The sequence below is a fragment of the Xenopus laevis genome, chromosome 4S, assembly GCF_017654675.1.
Source record: "Xenopus laevis strain J_2021 chromosome 4S, Xenopus_laevis_v10.1, whole genome shotgun sequence".
NCBI classification, from domain to species: Eukaryota; Metazoa; Chordata; class Amphibia; order Anura; family Pipidae; genus Xenopus; species Xenopus laevis.
The window spans coordinates 11,353,836-11,380,695 of NC_054378.1; the positions used below are offsets into that span (position 1 = coordinate 11,353,836).

The 26,860-nt window shown below is 42.5% G+C and overlaps 1 protein-coding gene across 2 annotated transcripts in view; it reads left to right on the plus strand.

The window, feature by feature from the left end:
- LOC108714938 (synaptotagmin-9) overlaps positions 1-26,860 on the plus strand; it is a 95,310-nt gene that overhangs the window by 20,797 nt on the left and 47,653 nt on the right. For both annotated transcript variants that reach the window (XM_041560905.1, XM_041560904.1), the window contains exons 2-3: positions 17,959-18,301; positions 22,970-23,516. In XM_041560905.1, the coding sequence (XP_041416839.1) occupies positions 17,959-18,301; positions 22,970-23,516 (890 nt within the window). The remainder of the gene's footprint in view (positions 1-17,958; positions 18,302-22,969; positions 23,517-26,860) is intronic.

The following is a 26,860-nucleotide window of genomic DNA, read 5'->3' on the forward strand; positions in this document are numbered from 1 at the left end:
GTCTGGACTGTTCACCTTATTATGTACTAAGGGCACAATGAATTACTATTGGGCTTGACTAAAAGATTCTGAGATACATTGGCTTGAGGGAAATGGAGGAAACTAGCTGTCACTCACACTCTCCATTAGTATACCACCTAACCTAGTCATTATCCTGTCTAAGCCCACTTGGGAGCATGAGTTCAAAGATGAGTCAGTTCCCATGTCTTAAGAACAACCCAGAGCCCAAGGTGCTCTTCATCAGGTGGTCATATCATGTTCTGCAGACAAAATAGGAGAATTATTACACTCAGTTGAACAATAGTAGAGGAGACTGCAGTGGCCATTGAAATATTAAAAAGGATGATGGTTTGGGGGCCCAAATCTGTGAGCTTGCCTGCCACTGTGCCTCAATTGAGAATTTTTTCAATAGTGTGAGCTGTGATTCCTCTGTATTCTCTTCTCTAATGTTGATGTGACAGAGCCTTACCCATAAGTCCAAAGTACGATGGAGATCTACCGAGTGTGAGCCAAGGTGCCAGGCAGGCTTATTCCATCATTTCAATACATAATTTAGGGAAAGGTGGATAAAATGTGTATGTCCAGACCCAGGCCAGGCTCACTAGATTGGGGTTTCTGCCTGACTTGTCTCCTTTTGGTTGCCACCTGCAGTCAGACCAAAAAGCAAATGCATGGGATTACAACCGAAGAATGATAGCAATAGCACAGGGGCTAGGAATGATTAGGCTAACACAACAAAGAGACAAATGCACCTTGGGGAATACACAAGGATAGATACTAGATTAATAAAAATGAAAGGCCAGTTTAAGCCTCCCTGCTATAAAACTGACACCATAAGAGTATACATGTTTCTCAGGGGAAGACAGGAGAAGAGAAAGTGAATATGTTCAAGCAGTCCAATACATGAGGGAATGCATGGAGAGACATTAAGTAATGGGCAATATATGAATGGATGCACTGCAATAAATAATGTGTAATGAGCGACAAGACACGAAGGCTAAATTGGAACAAATCAGGAAGAGATATAGGACAGTATATATAATGCAAAAAAAAAAAAAAAACAGGCTGAATTTGCACATTTCACTCATTTCTCAAGCTTGGTCAGTTTATAAAACTACAACTTCCCAGGAAGTTTTTTTTCAATTGCAAGTTTGGGACCTATTATCTGGAATGCTTGGGAGCAGCCCATGATTGCCTCCAACGTTAAAGGCTTTCCAGGGATGCTGGAAGGAGTAGAGTGCCTATTCTGTAATGATACTATTCCTACCAGATAGATTAAATTAATTTGCTTTCCTTTTTACACTCAAAACTAAATGTTTTGGTTTTGTACTGTATGCAACTGATCAGCCTGTGGGTTGACATATGTCCACATCATATGCACTATAGCTTTGTTGCTGATAAGGAGAACATGAAGCCTTCATGCAAAGGAAATGGGGCAAGACTTGATTTCAGAAGATCTTAGACACCCTCACTATTTGTTCTTACCACTGGCATCCTTGACATCCAGGACACTGAACTTGGTAGTGGTAGGCAGACAGAAGAGGTGCATGACTAGTGCCCCCCACCCTAGTCACTTGTCTCTTCTGCCTTCCCATAGTTTCAGTCATGGAGGCCTGTATATGACTATACCAGTATCCTCAGCCTTAGTGGTCAATGCCAGATGCAGACTGACTATTTATATTCTCTAGCAAATTGAGGTTGCTGTATAATTAATATGGGGCCCATGTGAATTGTTTGGATTTTTGGTTACGTAAAAATACCAGGGCCTATTTTGACTTTCAGTCTAAAAATGGTGGTCCCTCATTTCAATAACTCCAAGGTTGAAACGCAGCAGGTTGGCTTCTAGTCTTCTATCTGCTATCTACTGCCATAACCATCTTTAAGCCAAATTTAGACATGGACGATGGTACAATTTTGATTTGAGACTATTTTGGTGAGGTTGGGTCTCCCTAAATAAATTTTTTTATTTATCAGTAGGGCTGATTAATCTACAACAGTGATCCCCAACCAGTATTTCAAGAGCAACATGTTGCTCCCCAACTTCTTGCATGTTGGTCCCAGTAGCCTCAAAGCAGGTGCTTGTTTTTGAATTCTTGGCTTGAGAGCAAGTTTTGGTTGCCTCCTGTAGTTTGCCAGTCAAATATCGGCTACCAAATAAGCCAATAACAACCCTTTTTTTGCACCTCCTGGAACTGTTTTCATGCTTGTGTTGTTCCGCAACTCTCATTTGAATGTGGCTCATGGGTAAAAAAGGTCGGGGAACGTTGATCTAGATTGTGGAGACTAGAATACTAAGAAAGCTAATCTATGGTTCATGATGCTGTTCTCTGTGCTGCACGTGGTTAGTACACTTGTCGGATTTCCTTCTATCCCCATTTGCATTGATTGAAGTCTGTAATATTTCAGCCTGCTTGTTCTCAATCTTCTCCAGTGTACTCTTCTTTAATCCGGTTAAATTACATAATTGCGTTAGCCTTTTCTTATCAAATTGGATATAATCTTATCCTTGACAAATATCCTCCTCCTCGCTAGAGCTGGACATCGGATGTAAGACCTTTTTTTAAATTGCATTTTCCGGCCACCGAAAGCAAGAAATGCTTCATCCTTGTCGGCTCTAGGGCAAGCTTTCATCTTCCAATTTTCCTGTCGTCCGAAATACTATATTTGTAAAGAATTTTATCTTGGAAACCTTAATGCGCCACCCCCCCTGATATAAAAGTCGTTTTTTTTGTAATAGAGAAAAGAAGAGCAAATAACAGAGGGGAACAATGCAGGAAACAGTTTTGAACAAAAATGCGTCTTGACTGTTTCACCAGAAATTTATGAGAAATAAGGAGCATTGTGATTTTACAGTAAGAGAAGACTATCTACATTTAGGCTGTTTTCTGATTGGTCATGCTCCCTTATCTAGTATAACTGTCATTACAGTAATATCTCTGGACGCCTCATAAAGGTCAAACAAGAGGATACTTTTATTATTAAGGAGCTGCTAAGTGAGGGCCAGATGTCTTATGCCGATTTTGTGTCTCAATAGCCAATATCTTGTCCCTATAGCAGTAGTCCTCTGCACATGAAGTAGCTGTAATCTTGCCCCGTGCTACCCCTGGCCTAACTGCTGTCATTTCCCACTACCACCATAAAATACCAGGCCACAACTTCCCTTGGAATTAAATTGCTGCCCATATGCTGTATTGATTTAAGACAAAGTAGCCTTGTGTAGACCACTTTTCTCCAGGTTGTTAATCAATACAGCATATGGACTTGATTTCCAGAATCATTATTAGAAGTGGGAAACACACCAAATACTATGAACACCACCTGGGTGCTGGAAAAATATTATTAAAGCAGGCGAGGCTTTGCATACACAGGGAATGATAAATGCAATATATGAAGGAAAACAAAAATCCTCATATTTAATGATGCAACATTTATCTTTATAAAACCTTGTTTTGTGACTTCATATCTGTAGTTATTCATCCCCTGAGCAACTCTTAACACAGTATTGTATTGAATGCATTCATGTCAACCATACACCATCTTTCAATCTTCCCTGTGTTGATGTCACCTATATATACCATTCTCCCTGCCTTGTTGTCACCTATATAACATTCTCCCTGCATTGGTGTCATAAATACCATTCTCCCTATATTGATGTCCCCTACATACTATTCTCCCTGCCTTGGTGTCATCTATAAAAACTTCTCCTTGTGTTGATGTCACCTACATACAATTCTCCCTGTGTTGATGTCACCTACATACTGTTCTCTGTGTTGATGTCACCTATATACTGTTCTCTGTGTTGATGTCACCTATATACCATTCCCCCTGTCTTGGTGTCACCTATAACAATCTCATTGTGTTGATGATGTCAACTTCATACTATTCTCTCTGTGTTAATGTCCCCTACATACTATTCTCTGTGTTGATGTCACCTTCATTCTATTCTCTGAGTTGATGTCACCTATATACTATTCTCCCTACCTTGGTGTCATCTATATAACCTTCTCCTTGTGTTGATGTCACCTGTATTCTATTCTCCTTGCCTTGGTGTCAACTATATAAACTTTTTCTTGTGTTGGTATCACCTATATACTGTTTTCCCTTCCTTGGTGTGACCTATATACCATTTGGCCTGTGTTGATGTCACCTATATACCTTTCCCTGCTTTGATGTCTCCTATATACCGTTCTCTCACTGAACTAAATGTAACTGTAAAAGTTACTTCATTTTTCCCCCGTCTTCCTTAAAAACCTAGTTAAAAATAATAATAAATTGCACTTATTTGTAGTTTTCAAGATGAATTTTGCTGCTGGCAGGAACCAAATTCAAAATGTAGAACTGAACAATGTCGTTATTAGTTATTTTCCTTCCAAACAGTTTGAATCAGAAGGTTCATAGACAGTATTTCAAGGTAATCCATGAGTGTTTTCAGTTAGAAAGGTCCCGTTGCCATGGAAATACGTCAACTATGTATTGATAGTCCCTTTTGCAAATTTTCTGTGCCATCTTTTGTGTCCCATTGAAGCAGCCTCCTGAAAGAGGGAAATAAATTGAATGCATTATGAGGAACTTTGGATTTTTTTTCTTAGTTCCACTTATCGGCTTGTAGATTCCCCCAGCGTCTCTGAATATGGTTTTGCTATATATGTTGGGCTTGAATTTAAAAGGACACTATCGCCTTTTTCTACTAGAACTACAATGAATAGCAGTAGCTTTTAATGGATTTACACTATCTACAACATGTAGGTATTTACTGGGCAATCTGGCTGCAAATATCATAAGGTTCTGGGCTTGGGGGACTTGTGGCTCCTTATATGGTCACCAACTTCAAAAGCTACTATAGGGGGTGCATAACCCTTATATTTAGAAATATTAAAGTAAATGTAATGGTGCTCCTTTAATGAACTTAAGGTCTGTGTATTTTGTATAAAGAACCTAATGTACTTATATGAATGCACTATAGAAATTGTTCTTCCACCGCCTTTCTTGGAACTGGCTGATTTTGGAATATCAGCACTGGAGCATTGGTAGATAAATTAGTAGCAAAGCTGTCATCTGTCAGAATTTGCAATACATTACTGACCCTCCTCTGCACCAGTCAGAAGATCGCTGGGTCTCCTATAGACTAGAGGGCAGTTTTCCTTCAGCTGGTACAAAATCTAAACCCAAAAGTGAAATTTTCCCCTCTCATTCATGGTGCAGTGAAAATCTTAGAGCAGGGGTCCCCAACCTTTTTACCCATGAGTCACACTCAAATGTAAAAACTGTTGGAGAGCCAAATAAAGTCTGTGATAGGAGACTTTATAGCCCCATGTGGACTTCTAGACTGCAGAAGGTTCTCTTGGAGTAAACATGTGCCTCTATACCTTGAATTTAAGCCTGGAATTTCAAAGTAGGCTCTTACAATGAGGTCACTAGGAGTAACATCACTGGGAGTGGATTAGTGATGGGATCACTGGTCTTAAGAGATATTGACAGTGGGGACAGTATCAAAAGAGGAAAAATCTCTTCACTGTTGTTGCTGGTTGGTTTATTTCTCAGCACCAGCCAAATTCTACATTAAGAATGAATACTGGAGGACTCATGACGCACTAACTCCCGGAAACCAAAACAAATTGATTGTGAGGCTTCACTTTTATTATTATTCCTGTATTTTTATGCCTTTTTATTTCTACTATACTGTATATCTTCCATCCTGACTTTCCAGCCACTGCTACTTTCTACTACGACTTCAAAATTCTATACCTGAGGGATGCACAACAAAAATGATAAATACTTCAAAAATGATAAAAAGTGAGGGCCATTTGCAAATCTTCTTAGAATGCCATACTTAAACCATACTAAAAAAAATAATTTTAGTGTTTACTACTCCCTGCTCCCTTGGTAAACCCATTGTTTTGCCTGAAGACTTCTAAAATTGATGTAATATCAGCCAACTATTGGGTTATGGGAGAGAGGTGCCACCCTTGGCCACCTTAACTTGCTGTCGGACAATGATGTGTGTCCTTAGGGTCATCGTGAGCCTGTAGGAATTCTTTGCTGAGCAGCTGGATCAGACTTTTGATTTCATACTTAGAAGAAGAGGGTAGAGTCCGGCAGTGGGTCGGGTACCCGCAAGTTACCCGCAAAAATCTGCAGTACCCTGCAGGTTGTGGGTAAAAGTTCGGGATGTGGGTAAAGCCTCGGGTCGGCGGGTTTGCAGGACGCGGGTCGGGACGCGGGTCTTCTTAATAGGGCACGTCTGCTTCCGATGATGTCACTTCCGGTTTACAATGACAGCGTTTCCTGATTCTTGATGGTCAGGTTGGGTAGGGTCAGTTCCAAGCGGGTAAGAGTGCAGGTTGTGGGTCCGGGTTGCGGATTGCAGGTTGGGGGTACGAGTCGGATACGGGTCCCAAAAAATTGACCCGCGCAGGACTCTAGAAGAGGGTGGAACCAGGGGTGATTCTTCGGTCTGAACAACAACAGCTGTTCTGTAGTTCTCCACTATGTGTGAAACCTAGAACCATTGAGTCACATTTTTGGAACTTCGCAACTTCCAGTTTTTGTGGATTTTAATTAGTGCCACTTAAATTTAAAAAAATGTTTAGGGGAACTAAATTTAGTTATAGAACTATTGTGAGTTCACAACCCTAAAATATTTCTTTATATACCTAGTTTAATAATACATTTCTACTATAGTAGATAATAGAACTGTATCAATGGAGAATAAAAAGTATGATGACCCATTTTTAAAATCCTGACCCATGCGTGTTCTGCACATAGGGGCAGATTCACTAGGACAAAGTGGCAACAAAAAACATTTTGCACACTTCACACCACTTCACCAGGCACAAATTCGATAAAATGCGAGGTTGAGTTATGGGCTCTGAACGCTGGCGAATTTTCGCTAGCGAAACTTCTACAGTGCGAGCATTTCATAACTAAGATTCGCTAGCAATCATTTGTGCCTAGTGAAAATTCGCTAGTAATCTTACTCTCAGGTCAATTTGAATAGGGGAGGCGCAATAACATCTTTATTAGAGATGTTGGAGTAAATGCTTGAAGTGGCCACTTGTTATTACAAATGTCTGAGGGAGCATAATAAATACATAAATGCCCTAGACATGAGCCCACCCTAAAATATATGTGGCAGGCCCCTCAAATGTGTTAAAAAAATATTTAATAGTTTGGCTTTTGAAGGCAATCCCGCTTTGAAAGTAGAAAAGTCGCCTGCGTTTTTTACACTTTTTATGACTTTCTGGGGTACAGGGGTCACTGACATCAGATAGAGGAAGATGTAGTTTCGTTTCAGCAGTTCGCCTGGTCTGAGGCGGCGAAGGAAACAAAGGAGGTAACGTTCAGTAAAATCCACAATTTAGTGAATTTGCGGAGCAACAACTATTTGCCAGAACGAAAAGTCGCCTGGACGCACGCTAACGACGGTCTCTGTCACTAGCGAATTGTCGTCTGTGCCTGTTAGTGAATTGACGATGTCCCTGCAGATGGTGAAAAGTCGCATCGATAGCCACTTCGTCCTTTAGTAAATCTGCCCCATAGTAGGACATTCACGATGCAGATGTGTTCTCTGTTATAACGTGCATTTGCCACAGGAAAGCAAACATATGCTAAATGTATGCACAATCCTCAGAGCATTAAAAAGAACAAATCTTTTATCCATCAGAAAAGATGATACTCCCAAGGTCATATGTGAGTTGCCTTTATTGAGCTTTAAAACCCTGCCTGCTGTCATCTCTAGCATTGTACTCTATTATAAAAGCAAATAACGTGGCGCTGACTAAATTGTCACTGCTGGTTCCAAATCAAAATATCGGGGCTCGTGTATTAATGTGGCGTAAGATCGATATTGTGTTGTCTTTTGTGGTCATTTGTGGAAACAAGTAGCAGCTGAGTGTGAGGCCTTTGTGTATGTGGCCGCCCGGGTGGGTGGTTAAACCAATTAAATGGATAATTAACACGTTGTAATATTTGTTACCCCATTCCCAAGATTCCAGTGTAATTGCGGGCACAAGGGAGACATTCATTCGGCATCGACACTAGATGGAGATGGATAAAAATGCACAGTTTTTGAAAGCCGCTGAGGGAACCCTAGAGCTACCGCCAGCTTGAAAGTGGTTGTAACACTAGGGCAGTAGTGATGGGCGAATTTATTCGGCAGGTGCGAATTTCTGAGTTTCGCTGCTGGCGAATAAATTCAAAATTGCTGAAAAAATTCGCCGGCGAGTCAAAACACGCCCGAGAATTGACGCCGGCATCATAATTCGTGTTTCACAAATTTTTCAATGTTTCGTGACAAATTCGCCCATTACTACAGGGTACCCCTGGCTTCCAGTGTGGTTCAGAACAGGAGGCAGAGTGAAGGCACTGCAGCTATTTGGCAGTGCAACTTTGGAGACAAGTACCTTTAAAGGATGGCGTCAATTAGAACAAGGACGGCGTCCATTTTTACCCAACCACAGTGGCAGTGGTGGTCATAAATGAGCTCTCATTCTTTATATATCTTAATGGAGAATTAAAGCCTAATATGGCTTGTGATGTTGTATTTTATATGCTGAACTTCATAAACCAGCCCGCAGATTTTGTTAGGCCATCTTTTGAGTGTCAGTGGCACTGCACATGCTCAGTGGGCTCTGGGCAACTGTTGAGAACTAAGCTAAAGGGTTGTGGGAAGTCATCAAAGCATAAGAAGAAATGAAGTTTATGTCTGTATTAGTAGCTGATGAATCATGGGTGATCATGTCTGGTAGGGATGTAGCGAACTGTTCGCCGGCGAACTAGTTCGCGCGAACTTCGACTGTTCGCGTCCGCCGAATGTTCGCGAACGTCGCGCGACGTTCGCCAATAGGCGTTCGCGTCAAAAATCGTTCGACCATTCGACCATTCGATCGCTAAATCGAAGGATTTTCGTTCGAATTGAACGATCGAAGCCATTGGATTGAATGAAATCATTCGATCGAATAGCTTCGATCGTTCGATTCGAACGAAAATCGTTCGATTGAACGATTAAAATCCTTTGATCGTTCGAATCGAACGATTTTCGGATGTTCGAAGTTCGCGAACAGTTCGCGAACTGTTCGCATTTTTTGCCGGTGTTCGCGAACGGCGTTCGCGAACACATAAACGGCAGTTCGCTACATCCCTAATGTCTGGCAGTTGTCTTGGGGCACAGGTACCCAAAGCTTCTGGGCCCTACTTTCACCACACTGTCTATAATGTGGATCGTTCTGCATTTCTGTACAAATGATGTTTCTACAATATCTGTATATAATGGCTTCATGGATATGTAAATGGGTCGCTGGCTTTCTTTAGAGGTTCCAAATGGGGCAAAATCCCAGGGCAGGGCTTCTTCTCATGTGAGGACCTGCAGAGCAGTTGCTAAAGGTTGAAAAGCTGGAAAAAAATATGATGATGTTTGGGCTGGCCTGAAGCTACAGGACCCATGGGATCAGGCCCGGATTTGTGGGCAGGCCACAAAGGCTCCGGCCTAGGTTGACAGAGAGCTGGGGGTGGCATGACTGGTCACATCTGAACTGGGGACTGGGTGGGAGATTTTGACAGTTGTCCCAGTCCCCAGTGGGAGCCGTGAAGGCAAAGAAGTGAGCAGTGGGGCTGTGCAAGCAGAGTGGGTCAGGTATGGGAAGCAATTCAGGAGCGGGTTGGGTGTGCTGGGGGAGAGGGTCAGGTGTGAGCGGAGCAGGTCAGGTGTGGTGGGAGCGCATCGAATGTGGGGGGGGGCTGAGTGGCCATGGGGCACATAGTTTTTTTAAATCCAGCCCTGCATGGGATTACCCGTAGGTTGATTGGACTGAAATATTGACCATCAATGTAGATTCACCACTGCCCAGTCGCAGTACATATACGGTAACATTTGTGAGTTACAGCCAAATGTTTCTGCCATGAGGCAAAGTGAGTTCCTTGCCTCAGGCGGCATCTCCCCAGAAGTTACCAGGGGCGGCAAAAAGCCGCTCCTGATAACTTTTAGAGCCGAAGTCTTTAAACCGGAAATTCGGCTTTTCTAGCACAGAGAGTACAATTTTTGCTCTCTGCGCTAGCAATGTGCCCTCCCCACCCGGCTGGAGCGCGCCTGACTACAGCTGGGCTCACGAAAGCTAACCCATTCACTGGAACTGACCTCTGGTAAGGGGTGCAAAAGTCTTGGGTCTTCAAAACCACTTCTCAAACTTGCCCGGATCAAGCCTAGGTTAAGAAGGGATGGGTTATGGTGGATACAAGTCGGGAAAAAATACAACCTGCACATCACTACTGTCAACCCTCTTCTATTTTTCTGGAGTCACCCCTATTTATACTCCTGGTGAGAGGCAGAGCAGGGGGCTTGGTCTGGGTGGAGTAGGAGTTGTTTTCATCCAACTGGTATTGCACAATACTGTAAATCTCACAGCAGTGAATATTGGTGTTCGCTGGTCCCCCTTCATTTATATTCTCTGCATCTATTTGTGTGGCCGTACACCTGGAAATCATGCAAGAAGTTCTCCCAATTCCTAGTTAAGGTCAGTTGGCAAACATTATAATGATATTTTAGGGCAACATTAAACCATATAAACAATGAAACCATACAATGAAATGAAACCATTTCCTCCAAAATGAAAAACAAAACAAAAATTCAATTAAAAAAAAAATCCAATTCTAAGAGGCACATTTACTGAGGGGCTGATTCACTATGGGTCGAATATCGAGGGTTAATTAACCCTCGATATTCAACTAGGAATTCAAAGTCGAAGGATTTAGCGCAGAAAATTCGAACGATTCGAAGGATTTAAATCCAACGATCGAAGGATATTATCCTTTGATCAAAAAAAGTTAGGCAAGCCTATGGGGACCTTCCCCATAGGCTAACATTGACTTCGGTAGCTTTTATCTGCCGAACTAGGGGGTCGAAGTTTTTTTTTAAAGAGACAGTACTTCGACTATCGAATGGTTGAATAGTCGAACGATTTTTACTACGAATCCTTCGATTCGAAGTCGTAGTCGAAGGTCGAAGTAGCCCATTCGATGGTCGAAGTAGCCCAAAAAAACCTTCGAAATTCGAAGTTTTTTTACTTCGAATCTTTCACTCGAACTTAGTGAATCGGCCCCTCAGGGTCGAAGTGAATTTTCGAATTTAAAAACTTTGAATTTCGAACTAATTTTTGGGTACTTCGACCATCGAATAGGCCTAAATTTGACTTCGATTCGAAGTAAAAAAGTTCAACTTCGAAAATCTCTTTAAAAAAGTTCGACTTCGACACTTCGCCACCGTAAACCTGCCGAATTGCTATGTTAGCCTATGGGGACCTCCTAGAACTTATAGCCAACATTTGGCTAAGTTTTTAGAAGTCGAAGTAAAATCGTTCGATCGATTAAATCGTTCGAATCGTTCGATTTGAAGGATTTCATCGCACATCAAACAATTTTACTTCGACCGATATTCGATAAAAAAACTACGACTTCGAATATCGAAGTAATGCAATTCGATGGTCGAATTTCAGAGTTTTTTACACTTCGAAATTCGACCCTTGATAAATCTGCCCCTAATTGTTAAAAATCTAATTATGACAAATAGAAATGGGACCCTTTTAACCCTAATTGGCCCGTGATGACATCATGGAGAACGTTGGTTATTTGTGAGGAAATGAGGCCCAAGCGAAAAATGTTGTGCCATGAATCAGGGCCGTGCATTATTAAATAGCATGGAAAGGGATTCAGTCCCGCTAGATGTTCTGCAGGCGCTTTGGGCTTCCGGAGAGCAGCAAGTAATGCGTCTGGTTTGGGTTTGTGGCCATTAAGTGATATATAATGTATCTGGAAATTCTGTAAACAATAGAGAGCAGCTCTCCGGGCCCCAAAACACTTTCTTTATTTGGTTTGAACTGGAAAAATATAGATTTAGCTGTGATGACAGATAGACTCCCCCCCCCCCCCTCCTCACACACACATGAACCTTACAGTTACTCATCACTCTGAAATAAAATGATGAACGATTCCTTTCATTCATAGCTTTCCAACTTGCCCATCAATAATTCACATCAGTAAATCTCCTCGCCAACAGCCACCTGCAAAAAAATAGAGAATATCCTACTTATGCAGGTGACCCAAGGGCCAGCAGTATGGCCGCTCCCACCTGTAGGTAAACTCAGTGTTCAAAAATGTCAAATGAAAATGTAGCTGCCACCCAGCGAGATCACTTCAAGCCCTAAAGGAGGAGAAGTCACGGAAATTCCACCGTGACTTCCAATATCCTTATTATGTATTGCAGGGGGTTATTTTAGCCAATATTTAAGCTACGTGCAGTATTACAGTCACCATGCCAACCTCCACATAAACGTGCTCTGGGCTTTTTGCTGCCGCTGTATAATCCCTAATCCCTTTTCTCTCTTTAAAGGCTGCTCTTATTCTAATGATCCGAAAAATTTCCGGTTTATCGTAGTAACCTAGCGGCCTCTGAGCACGATTTTATTCCCTGTCACAGGTTCATCAGGTTGAATATGTTAATATCGTTATTAATTTAATAGAAACAACACAATAAAGTGTCATCTTCAGCGGATAAAAATCACACAGGCAAATATGCCCTTTTATAGGCCACCCTACAGAATTGTGCCTATAGGAATATGGGAAATGTCTATACTGGCATAATGTGAGTTTCTTTCAAGCTAAAGACACTAAGGGGCAAATTCACTAAGCGCCGAAGCGCCGAACGCTAGCATCAATTCGCTAGCATTGGGCATTTTCGTTACTTCGCAAATTCACTAACGAACGATGGTGTAAATTCGCTAGTGTTACTTCGCACCCTTACGCCAGGCGAATTTTCGCTACAGATGTAACTACGCAAATTCACTAACGCGCGCATTGTACTGAACGCTACCTTTTACGCCAGACTTCCTTCGCCACCTCAGACCAGGCGAAGCGCAATAGAGTAGATAGGGATTGCTTCAAAAAAAGTTCAAATTTTTTCTAAGTCCCAAAAAAAGCTGGCGTTTTTTCTATATCATGGGTGATAGGCTGAAAAAGATCGAAAAATTTTTGGGGCTCCCCTCCTTCCCCCCTACATTTCCTAACTCATGGCAACTTAACTATACAGTGGGCACATGTGTAGGGCAAAATAAAAAATGTATTTGATGTTTTGAAGGTTTCCCAGGCATTTGTAGTGATTCTACATATTCCTCCATTGAAATTTGAATTTGGCGCCGTATGCAAATTAACCATCGCTAGCGTAACTTCGCTTCACTTAGCTAATCAATGCTAGCGCAACTTCGCAACCTTACGCTACCCCTGTCCGCAACTTCGGATTTTAGTGAATTTGCGGAGCGCTGGCGAAACTACGCTTGCCGAAGTGTGGCGAAGTGCGGCGAAGTTGCGCCTGGCGCAACTACGAATCTTAGTGAATTTGCCCCTAAGTGGGACATTCACTAAGATTCGTAGTTGTGCTGGCGTCCGCTTTGCCGCACTTCGCCAGGCGTATTTTCGCTAGCGCTCCGCAAATTCACTGAAATCCGAAGTTGCGCTCAGAGGTAGCATAAGGTTGCGAAGTTGCGCTAGTGTTAATTCGCCAAGCAAAGCGAAGTTACGATAGCGATGGTTAATTTGCATACGGCGCCAAATTGAAGTTACAATGGAGGTATATGTAGCAGAACTACACAAGCCTGGGAAACCTTCAAAACAGCAAATAAAATTTTTATTTTGCCCTACACATGTGCCCACTGTATAGTTAAGTTGCCATGAGTTAGGAAATGTAGGGGGGAAGGAGGGGAGCCCCAAAAATTTTTCGATCTTTTTCAGCCTATCACCCATAATAAAGAAAAACGCCAGCGTTTTTTGAAGCAATCCCTATCTACTCTATTGCGCTTTGCCTGGTCTGAGGTGGTGAAAGAAGTCTGGCGCAAAAGGTAGCGTTCAGTACAATGTGCATGTTAGTGAATTTGCGTAGTTACGTCCGTTGCGCAAATTCGCCAGGCGTAGGGGTGCGAAGTAACACTAGCGAACGTTACCCCAGCGTTCGTTAGTGAATCGGTGAAGTAACGAAAATGCCCAACGCTGGCGAATTTACGCTAGTTCTGCTACATATACCTCCATTGTAACTTGAGTTTGGCGCCGTATGCAAATTAACCATCGCTAGCGTAATTCGCTTTGCTTGGCGAATTAACGCTAGCGCAACTTCGCAACCTTAGGCTACCCCTGAGCGCAACTTCGGATTTTAGTGAATTTGCGGAGCGATAGCAAAAATACGCCTGGCGAAGTGCGGCGAAGCGGACACCAGCTTAACTACGAATCTTAGTGAATGTCCCACAAAGGGTCTGTGGCCAGCCAGCCTGAGACAATGGCAAGATGCTGAAGGAAGATAGTGATACCTTCAGTTGTAAATATATTATTTCTTTGAAGAACAGTAGGAAAGGAAAAGGTATATTAGGTTTTTAATCCCATCAAGTAGTTCTGTCCTAATAACAGTAACAGTAAGTAGTGGCCCTAGGGTTGCCACCTGTCCAGTTTTGACCCAGACAATCCAGCTCAAAACTGCCTGTCTGGTTTTCCAAATTAGGAAAACCAGGCAGAACTCTTTTAGATTGATGCGATGATCAGCCAATTGATGATCGCTGTGATGTCACCATCCCTGTCCCATGATGTCACTGCCATCGAATAATAATCATGTCATCAAAAGAGCTCAGTGAAGCTCTAAAACAGCCCGAGAACCATAAAAATCCCTTAAAGGGCCACGTCTGGCTCAAGTGCTTCGAGATTGACAATCCTAATCCAGGGCCCAGATACAAAATTATACTGGTGCACCTGCCAGTTCCGCCCCAGCCATTCCTTCATCAAGTGACAGGTAAAAGCTAACTTCTGATTGGTTGTTATGGGCTTGTTGCTTGTTGAAGAATCAAATTATGCAGGGGGCTGCTTACTGACCCAACTCCTCTTTTGTTAAGTATAGATGGAGGACTCTGGGCAGAATGGTGGCCCAGTTCTGTAGACTGGTAGGCGACAACACAAGAATCAGGAGTTCAATTCTGTCTACAACTCAAAAAAATAGTTTAGAAAAGTTAATTGGCTCTTGATAAAATTGACTCCCCCAACCCACAGAGTACAGGGTCAATATTAAATGGATACATACTGTCAAGGGAAAAAATTTTTTTCAAAATGAATCAGTTAGTAGTGCTGCTCCAGCAGAATTCTGCACTGAAATCCATTTTTCAAAAAAACAAACATATTTTTTTATATTCAATTTTGAAATCTGACATGGGGCTAGACATATTGTCAATTTCCCAGCTGCCCCAAGTCATGTGACTTGTGCTCTGATAAACTTCAATCACTCTTTACTGCTGTACTGCAAGTTGGAGTGATATCACCCCCTCCCTCCCCCCCAGCAGCCAAACAAAAGAACAATGGGAAGGTAACCAGATAGCAGCTCCCTAACACAAGATAACAGCTGCCTGGTAGATCTAAGAACAACACTCAATAGTAAAAACCCATGTCTCACTGAGACACATTCAGTTACATTGAGAAGGAAAAACAGCAGCCTGCCAGAAAGCATTTCTCTCCTAAAGTGCAGGCACAAGTCACATGACCAGGGGCAGCTGGGAAATTGACAATATGTCTAGCCCCATGTCAGATTTCAAAATTGAATATAAAAAAATCTGTTTGCTCTTTTGAGAAATGGATTTCAGTGCAGAATTCTGCTGTAATAGCACTATTAACTGATGCGTTTTGAAAAAAACATGTTTTCCGATGACAGGATCCCTTTAAGATGCAGAAAGGAAGTACGACATTTTGTAGCAGAGTTTCACTCTTCTGATTAAATTGTCCCTTTCATGGCACAGATACTCTGGAAACACTGGGGCTTGTGGGAATTGACCTGTAGTGAAATAGTACCAAAGGGCTTTGTGCTTGGAAAGTGATAATGCAATGGTTTCCTGGGCTGGAAAGTCAATATACAGGTTCAGGCACAAACACATTCACCAGTATAAAATAGTGGCCCGAGTGCACCAGCTCCAAGCCCTCAGCTCTAGGGAGCAGACAAACCATAGAGGAAGAAAAGGTGTTGGGAACTCCAAAAATCCACAAACAGGCCAACCAAAAAACTGGAAAAAATCTTTATGAAATAATCATTTTGTAAAGCTTTATGCATTTCGTGTCTATTTGACGTGACAAAGTGTCAGATAGACACGAAACGCATAAGGCTTTACGAGATGAAGGTTTTTTCCAATTATTTACTTTTTTTGTTGTGCTGTTTGTGAATTTCTGAAGTGCCCAACACCTCCTTTTTTCCTTTCTTGAGCTGAAGGACATCAGGTTGCAGCATTTCCAGCACAGCAAAGGATAAACCTATTACTTATAAGCCCATGAACTGCTTCAGATCGTGTCTCATTAGAAGTGCAAACAAAGCAAAGCAGGTGAGAGTGGCCTCCTTGGAGTTCACTGGAGTTTGGGTTACAGTAAAACGAACATTCCAGGCATCAGTTGTCGTACAGTGACATTATATAGAAAGCGACTGCTTGTGTGCTGAGCAGACATCGCTAGAATTGAACTTGACTTTCTATGAATTGAGGAAACTTGGCATCGTCCTTGTGATTCCCTGGCACAACTGGTAGGGTAAAGTGTAGCAGGAATCTACATGCTAAATCAGTTTAGAAACTTACAGATAAGCTACAAATAAACAATACCTTCATATTTTACTGTAGAATTGTGCTTATTACAGGAACTGGCATTGCTCAGCTATATTATGCCGCTGTCCTATGATATCTTGTGCTTGGTACTAAGAAATAAAACCGAGGGACTTGTTCCTACTTTGGAGAAGTCCATCTAAAGCTCTGGCGATGCCCTCAAGTATGCAGTGAAAATCATGTTGGCCTTCCAATGATGCTGATTTAGTCAAGACAGTTCCTAATTTTAGAGCCCAAAGATGTGCTGCTTTTGACAAAGTTATTATTATTAATAACATGTATTTATATAGCCCCAACATATTTCGTAGCGCTGTATGTTATGGGTAGTAATGTGTGGTCATAAGGAAATATGTCAGGGGTGGGTCATGCTCATGGATGTCCCACTTCTGGATTCTCAAATGATGAAAAGTTGCTTCTATTTTTATCCTGTTTTTAAAGGAGAACTAAACCCTAAAGTTAAAAAAACCCTACCCTACATGGACCCTCCCTCCCCCCAGCCTAGTTGCTACCCCAGGCAAATGCCCCTAGGTATTTTCTTATCCCTCCATGCAGATTCTGTCCAGTGGACTTCACGGGCGACATCTTCAGCCGATTCAGTAATCTTCGGAATGAGACAGCACTTCGGAAATTTTCGTGAGTTTCGGCGCATGCGAAACAGAAAATTGCTCCAACTGCGCGTGCGCCGATACCCCGGTCGCATTCCGAAGATTACCGAAGAGAAGAAGATGGCACCCGTGAACTCCGCTGGACAGAATCTGCACTGAGGGGTAAGTAAAGACTTAGGTACATTTGCCCGGGGGAGCAGCTAGGCTGGGAGGGAGGGGGGTCTATGTAGGGTAGGGGGGTAGGGGTATTTAAAGGTTTAGTTCTCCTTTAAAAGGAGAGAACCCTGCAATTTAAACTACACAAACCCCCAAATAGGACCCTTTGCTCCCTCCCCAACAACTTTGATGTCAATTAAAAAAAGTGGGCAGAAGCTTTTCTTCAAATGAAGAGTTGTTAAGGGAGGTTGGTGTGAAGATCTTTGTATGCACCACATTGTGTTTAAGGCCACCTGGGTGGCAGTGATATCCAACAAGGGGCAATTGCATTGGCAAACAGGATTTGTTGTAGGTTTTACTTACCATTTTACTTACCATTACTTACCATTTATGGAGATAATAGGGTTTTTTCAGAATCATGTGTAACACTGGGTCGGTTCCTGGTAGGAAAGTTTCACAAATCGTGGTAGTAAATGAATGAGATATTTTCATTGTAGCCATAGCTTTTTCCGTTTAACAAGGTCCTACTGTTTTCCTCTTATTTTCAGATGTCTCGGTGAGCTTGCTGTCTCTACTGGTCACTGCTTGTGGACTGGCCCTCTTTGGGGTCTCCCTGTTTGTGTCTTGGAAACTCTGCTGGATTCCGTGGCGTGAGCATGGATTGAAAGGCATTACAGAACATGAGCACCTTAACTACACGGACAGTGACACCAATGAGCGAGATTACAGCGACAACTATCTAGGGCAACCCTCGCTCTTCCCTGAGTCATCAATGAAGATCAGTCATACTTCTCCCGATATTCAACTGGAAGCCAAGACCAGTACCAAGGAAAATTGTGTCCATAATGTCCGGATACATCGCCAAATCACTGAGCCAACCTCCTCTGCTAGGTCAGTGTCATTAGAATTTGCAAATATCACTGTGCAAATGGAGCTCTCTATAGGGGTCAACAGATGGAGTGCTAACAGCCATTGGAGAGATTGGTAGAGAGGAGAGGTCTTTTAAGGAGAAGAAGGGCCTAAATGTAAAAGTTTGAGTGTTGCTTTACTTTACTTTTGTAGTATGCGAGGAAAGATTGGATACAACAGATATACCTTAGGTAGGATCTGGGATTACTGATCAATAACCAATATAATAGATAGAATAAGAAGAGCCTCGTCAAACAAAAAATCCAAGAAGCCATTGGCCAATGATGTGAAGGTGCATAGGTTTTCATTGGCTGTGGTTGTTCAGAAGACTTCCTAAATGATGAGGGACCATCCAAACACATTTTGGCTCCCTATCACTGACTCAATCATAGTTGGTCAGAAAGATAGGAGGGAAAGCTTTGGGAACTAATCTACCATATTAAACTTACCACCCTACATTTGCAGATATAAACGGACATTAGCCATTGAAAATAATAAAGCACAATAAGGTACAACGGTACAATGATTCTTTTAGTCATTCCAAAGGTGATTTGTATTTCCCATCCAAACATATTTAACTTGTTGGGTGTCAGTTGACAGAACAATATGCAACGCATCTAAAATAGCTCAGACACCTGTGTCAGATCTAACAAGATCATGCTAGAGCGCCTGTGGGGTTTTTTTGGTGGCACTAGGCAGTTCGAGATGACAGCCAGTAAAGGGGTCGAAGAGAGCAATTGTCACTGTGAAATAAAATAAAACTTTGATTAAGGAATGAGATACTGTGAAATTAATATTTACAGTAAAGATGCTTTCATTAAATCTGGCATTTTAATATGCAGAATATAAACCAGGCTCTAGGAAGTTCTACTTCAACACAACCAATGATTAACAAGCTCTGTGAGAAATAAGGGCAATGAAGCTTGTTTTGAGGCCAGGTTAAGTCTCTGGTTGCTTCCTATAGGAGTCAATATTAGGGATGTCGCGGACTGTTCGCCCGCGAACTAGTTCGCGCGAACATCGGGTGTTCGCGTCCGCCGAATGTTCGCGAACGTCGCGCGACGTTCGCCAATTTGGGTTCGCCTTAGCTGGCGCTTATTTTTGCCCTCTCACCCCAGACCAGCAGATACATGGCAGCCAATCAGGAAGCTCTCCCTCCTGGACCACCCCCACACCCCCTGGACCACTCCCCTTCCATATATAAACTGAAGCCCTGCAGCGTTTTTTCATTCTGCCTGTGTGTGCTTGGAAGAGCTAGTGTAGGGAGAGAGCTGTTAGTGATTTGAGGGACAGTTGATAGTAACTTTGCTGGCTAGTAATCTACTTGATACTGCTCTGTATTGTAGGGACAGAAGTCTGCAGGGATTTGAGGGACATTTTAGGTTAGGTAGCTTTGCTGGCTAGTAATCTACCTTCTACTGCAGTGCTCTGTATGTAGCTGCTGTGTGCACTGCTGCTGATCTCTCATCTGCTGACTGCTGCCTGTAACCCAATAGTCCTTGTAAGGACTGCTTTTATTTTCTTTTTTGTTTTTTTACTTTGCTACTATAAGAGCCCAGTGCTATTAGTCTAGCTGTGTTGGGGAGTGGGACTGGTGTGCTGCTCCTAGTAGTTCAGCACCAACCAGAGTAATTTTTTTTTTTTAATATATATATATATTTTTTTATTTTACTTATCTCACTGTTCTTTAACGTGTCCAGTGCTGTTTGCTGTTCTTCATAGTAGTGCACCAATAGTAGTGCACTTGCAGGCATTGTTTGCCCAGTGTGTTCTTCAAACAACTGCCAGCTAGCTGTGTGAGCTTGTTCACATTCTGTCTAAATATCAATAATAATACCGTCTCCAGAAACACCACCTGAGTGACGTTTTTCAAGCAGCAATAATATATTCCGTATCCACTACTGTATACGTTGCCCTTGCAGGCATTGTTTGCCCAGTCTTTAACCAAGTGCCACCTAGCTGTGTGAGCTTTTTCACATTCCGTGTCCAGAAACATCACCTGAGTGACGTAGTGTGATTTCTGCCCTTTACAGCACAAAACGCAGCGCTGTGTCAACAATGTATTTTTCAGAAACATTTTTGCCCTTGATCCCCCTCTGGCATGCCACTGTCCAGGTCGTTGCACCCTTTAAACAACTTTAAAATCATTTTTCTGGCCAGAAATGTCTTTTCTAGCTTTTAAAATTCGCCTTCCCATTGAAGTCTATGGGGTTCGCGACGTTCGCGAACCGTTCGCATTTTTGTCCGGAAGTTCGCGAACATGTTCGCGAACATTTTTTCCGACGTTCGCTACATCCCTAGTCAATATGAGTAACCTAGTGTCCACTATGAGTAAACCCCATGGACCCTAAGGCAGTGGTGCCTAAACTGTGGGTCTGGATCCCATGGAGGCCTGGAGCAGTCACTAGCAGGCTCAGTTAGGGTGAGAGTTGGGGAGAAGGCTGATATGTTCTTCTTGATACACTTAAAAGCCCATCTTGATTGGTCATTAGGATGAGATATGGGTTGAAGATATAATTGCTCCCAGGGGCAATCCCAGCCCCTTTGCTGCCTGAGACTGCTTGCAGCTAACGCCCACCAACGTTTACCATTTTGGCACTGGAGGGGATCCGGGGGGCCAGGCGCTGGCACAAAGAAGCTCAATTGCACTCCCTATGCTAGAAGAGCTGAATTTCTCGGTTAAAAAACAGAAATTTGGCTATTAAAGTTGCCACCCCTGGTAACCAACGGGTGGTTGTCGTCTGAGGCGAGTTTCTCGATCCCCTGGATTGCTCCCCGATATATACTTGGAACTATGGTTGAAGGAATGACTGATACAACAATATTTTCCAACATTTGCAACCTTGTTATGAGCTAAGGAGGGCAAAGGCGCCTGTTTCCTAAAATGAAGTTATGTTTCCAAAATATTGGGTTATACAGGGCAGTGTTGGTGCTATTATAAGCTTCACATGAAGGCACGTTCCCTCTGCAACCACATAAACAATGTCTACGTGCTCTTTGGTTTCTGTCTTGTTTCCTAACAGTGTTTGTTAAGCGCTGAGACATTAAACAAGTGTCGGAAAACTCCAGCTATATAACTAGGCTGCTGGAAAAGAACACAGAGGATTTGACTTGAAGGGGCAATTACAAGCAGGGCTGTCTTGGATCTAGTTTTCTCTGTACAGAGTCAAGGATTAGGAAAGAAACGGCTGCAGCACCAGATTTTATGACTTACAATTGAGACATATGGGCATACTGAGATCAAGCCTTTGCATCTGGGAAATTCTAGGAAACCTTATATAAATGATTAACTCCCTTTTTTGTTGCACAAATGAACTGGCGCTGGTTCTGAAGAAGGCAATTCCACTTAATCTTTTGTGCGGCGGTGACTTAAATTGAATGCCGCCCAACTAAATGCAGGCACTTGATATGAGTGTAAAAAAAGGTGACAGTGCCCCCATTCACGGAAGTAATTACCCCTTGGTTCCTAAGGCTTTTCTTTATTTTTTTTTACTGATTTTGCCAGATGTTTGACTTTTCTGTGTTCTTCAGAGTGTCACATGGTGGCTGTGTGGTTGTTCCCAGCCCTGATACAAAGAAGACACGTCTATCTCTTACAGGGCACCCATCCCACAGGCCATATACAGAAAACACTGGCACTGGGCAGATTTTTCTAGAATTCTGCTGTTTTCCGATGACAGGATCCCTTTAAAGCTTTGACAATTGAATGCAACAATTTTTGCTTACAAGTGCTGCAATATTTTTTGTTTCAGAATGCAAATTAGGGTTCCTATAATGTATGTTTATTAAGGGCAGATACATTGTTACGCAACAGCTATAGGAGATATATCCTTGCACTTTCCATGGTTAGGGTGGCTATATAGGATAAGATACGCAACCAGGCTAAACGATCAGTCTCCCTTCAATATGCCCATCCACGGCAGGGCGATATCGGTTAATCCGAATGTTCAACCCTAGGACTGAACGATCAGATTACAACAAAGAGAATGGGCGCCAACTAGTCAATGCGGTCCTCAATCACCAGAAAAATCAAACCTCCCTGATCAATATCTGCCCGATTTTTGGCCTGATATCGGTCAGAGAGACCCATCCGAAGCCCACATACCCTGGCAGATAAGCTACTGAATGGTCTAAAGGACCCATTTTTGGCAGCTCTAATCTGCCTGTGTATGGCCACCTTTAGTTACAGATGGAAGAGACTCCTCGATTAAGGATCCTACCACCTGACAAAACATCAGCCATCTTGCTGTTATTTAAAATAGGGAGATTACCATTAAGGTTTTGGTAATCAAACATCAGAAGGGCAGATATAGCACTGTTGGGGTGTTTGGACCTGTTTAATAAGTTCAGAGACCATGACAAGAACAAAAAACATTCAGATAGAAGTGCATAGCGCAGGATCTTCTTGGAGGATCTTCTTGCGTTCTTTGGGCTAAGAGCTAAGCGAAAGTTGTATTGAGCAGCACCACTTTTCCTGGACCTCAGCTACCAACATGCCATGATAATATGGTGGAGCATGCTGAGGGCTGTAGTCCATGTAAACTATGGTGGAGCAACAGTGTTTAGAACATTGGAATGTTTTTTATGAATATGAACATGTTCAGAATATTAATTTGTAGTGGTAATTACTGAAATCTTTTTCTCTTCAAGACACAATTCCATTAGAAGACAACTAAATCTCTCCAATCCGGATTTCAACATCCAGCAGTTCCAAAAGCAAGATCAGCTGACAGGAATCGGGCGTATCAAACCGGAGCTGTACAAGCAAAAGTCAGTGGAAACGGACGATGGCAGGAGGAACAATAGCAAATCGTGTGGGAAGCTCAATTTTGTCATTAAGTATGATTGTGACCTGGAAAAACTTATAGTTAAGATTCACAAAGCGGTCAACCTTCCGGCCAAGGACTTCTCTGGAACCTCAGATCCTTATGTCAAGATCTATTTGCTTCCAGATCGGAAAACCAAGCACCAGACAAAAGTCCATCGAAAGACGCTCAACCCAGTGTTCGATGAAGTTTTTCTATTCCCCGTACCTTATAATGACCTGCCCACCAGGAAACTCCACTTCTCCGTCTATGACTTCGACCGATTTTCTAGACATGATGTCATCGGCCAGATCATAGTGGATAATTTTTTAGACTTGGCCGATTTTCCTAGGGAAAGCAATATCTGGCGGGATATCGAGCATGTCACTAACGTAAGTACGGCAGAACCGATTAACCTTTTTTTCAGTGATATTAATGGTGTGTCTTAGGGCTTATGTAGAGATGATTATCTACAGTTATTTTATGGGCATGTCTGGGGTTAGTGCAGAGCTAATTATTCTCTACAATAAGTTTACTGGAATATCAGGGGTTAATTCAGAGCTGACTATCCATTTTCTGAAGTGATTTCACTACCATGTTTTTAGGATTAATGTAAAATTTACGTTTTTTTTGTCTGTGGTTAATGCAGAGGTGATTATCCTTTTTGCCGTAATCTAACTGACATATCTGGGGTTGAATAAGTACTAATTCAACATTTTCTCATGTCTTGGGGTTGATCATTATCAATTTTCTGCAGCATATCTGGGGTTAATGCAGGGATGATTATTCCTTTTTTTGCAGTGATCTTACTGGCATATCTGGGGTTAATGCAGGCATAATTATTCCTTTTTTTGCAGTGATCTCAGAACCCTCTTTTCAGTGATCCCAAAACCCTCTTATACCTATTAAAACAAATATGCAGAAAATGATCCATATAAAAGAGTTATGGCCTATAACAAATAGGGTAACCACCTGTCTTCTAAAAACCGGGCAGTCCGGGTCAACAGTCTGGCCCGTTTTTTAAATAAGGAAAACAGGGCAGGATCTCCCTATATTGACATGGCGATCAGCCAATCACTGATCATAGGCCCGCCCCTGTGACCTCTCTCACTCCTCCCGCAATGTCACTGGTCCGCCCCTCTGACGTAATGGCACCAACCCATGCCCGGATTGTGGGCCACGGAAAGGTGGCAACCCTAATCACAAAGGGCTTATTATAAATGAGAGGGGGTGTGGTTAGGTTGATCATGTTCACAGCCCAATTTTTTAAGTACTGGGAAATATGGCTGCCTCTTCCACCTGAAGAAGGCATGGATCTTCACTTCTAAAGGCCATGGTCACCTTGAGCTGGTACAGAACTCCAAGGCATCTCTACCCTACCCTAACCTCTACCCTACGTCTTAGCTGAGATTTAGTTTCCCTTTAAATAGCAAAAGCAAAGAAAAAAAAAACTCTACAATGCAGACATGATTGGGTAACTGTTGCTCTTGCTGGGAAGGTTACCTAAGGACAATGTTCTTCTATTATGAAGAAATTGTAATTGCCGGGGCTGCGTGAAACTGGCGACTGCGCTGCACGTAAATTGAATAGACTCTCTTGTTTTTTCTTGCTAAATGAGTTATGTGTTATTGTGAAGTTTCTTCTGTCGTCTTCTGCATTAGCGACCTAACATCTCAACCCCCAACCAGGCGCTTCTACTGTGTCGCTGCAATTGATTTTTGTGGGGTGGGACATCCTCAGGGACCCGCTGCCGTTTATCGAGGAGTTTATAACAAGCGAGTAGCTGCCAAATTCATCACTTTAGAATTCGGCAAGTTCCTGAATCATCTGCTGACGATCCAAACACAAAAGCAGGGATCTCTGTTCTTTTTATTGTGAATGATATTCTAAGGCTCTGATGACTGCGGAAGGTTTTGGATGCTACAGGTTGGCCCAGCCTTCATTCAGGACAAAGGATATATGTATATTCTTTCTTCAAAAACTGTTTTGAGGCCAGAGCTTTTGTGCTACAGGTGGGGCTTTAGGGAAGCATCTGGCACACTCAGGAACACCGCTTTTGGCTAATTGGTGTGAGACCAAGGCAATACTACTTGGCCCTCTCTGCCTCCTGCCCCCCTGCCCACTCATTCTCCTTTTCATTACCCTCAACCCCCCATTACTCCACCATCTCAATGATGGGCCTGGTTTTAGCTATGGCAGAGTGGGTGTGGCAAGTGGCAGTGGGCCCTTAGGCCTTAGGCTGGGTAGTGTGCCCTTGAGCCAGATACCCAGTGGGTCATAGTTAACCCTGTTCAACGCTGCCATCACCTCCAAAGCACCTCCTTCTGGCACCCCACAATAACCAGTCTAAACTGAAAAATAGCAACCAAGGCCAGGGCTGGTAATAACTTAAATTTGTAATACCATCATGTTCCACCCTTGATCTGCTCAAAATCTTAAGTTTTTTTCACCCAATTCATCAGAATCTGCCCAAAGTCTGCCCATCATTATCATATATCCACCTATTGGAGTCACTGTCCCGCCCATTTTACGTCATCAACCTGCCCCCAGCATACCCCGGTCCGTATGTCCTGAATGAAATTATGTCAGTCCTATACAAAACATTTGAATAATCTCTGGCAATGGATCAAGTGCAAGTAGTGGTGCCAACCCAGATCTAAAGTGCTCCAGGGGCATCTAGTCCTCAGCCTACCGCGGCCCCGACTGCTTATATACCCCATGCTCCATTGCTTCAGACAATAATTGAGGACTTTGGGTGACAATTCTATATATTTTATGTTATATACTTGTTACAATTCATGTTCAGTCATGTTAGGTTTCATGTGCATATTTTTGATGGTGGGTTATGGGCATGGTACCACTGGTGACCGGGTCAGGAGGACTTCAGTTACTAAGTAGATTCCTTGGTGCCTAAAAGTGTACATTTTATTTTTTTTATCAACCAAAGTCCTTCTTTTCCTCTGTCAGTTCAGTTGAGCTGTTAGAATGGAAGAAGTGCTTAAAGGAGAAGGAAAGGTAGCAAAGCAATTTATTGCCAGTAGATTAGCCACAATAGTGCAAGCTGTAACACTATTTATTCTGTAGAATGCTTTACAATACCTAAGTAAACGGCTCTAGAAGCTCTATATTTGTTTAGGATAGCAGCTGCCATATTTTCTTGGTGTGACATCACTTCCTGCCTGAGTTTCCCTGCTCACTCATAGCTCTGGGCTCAGATTACAGCAGGGAAGGAGGAGGGAGAGGGGGAGAGGAGCAAACTGAGCATGCTCAAGCCCTGCCCTGGAGGTTTAAGCTGAAAACAGGAAGTCTGATACAGAAGCCCATGAGTACACAATAGAAGGAAAGAAATGTGGTGTTTCTTTTGACAGAGGACTCAGAGCAGCATTACTTTGAGGGTTTACTGGTGTATTTATATAGACCTTTCTAATAAAATTTACTTAATTTTAGCCTTTCCTTCTCCTTTAACAAAATCTTCTCCATCTGTATTTAAATTCAGAATATAAAAATGGGTCCCTCCTTCCCTGCAGTGGCTGACAAATACATCATTCAGTGCGCATTAATTGTGAAATCTAAGCATTCTACAATTTCACTGAATTATTTGGCTACTAGAGGGCACTGGATTAGAAAAGCCTTGGAAAGATGATTAGATTAGAGCAAACATGACGGACCCCGTTGCCACAAAAAAACACACCTAGGCAGATAATGAAGGGTCCATGGACAAGATAACTGATACCAA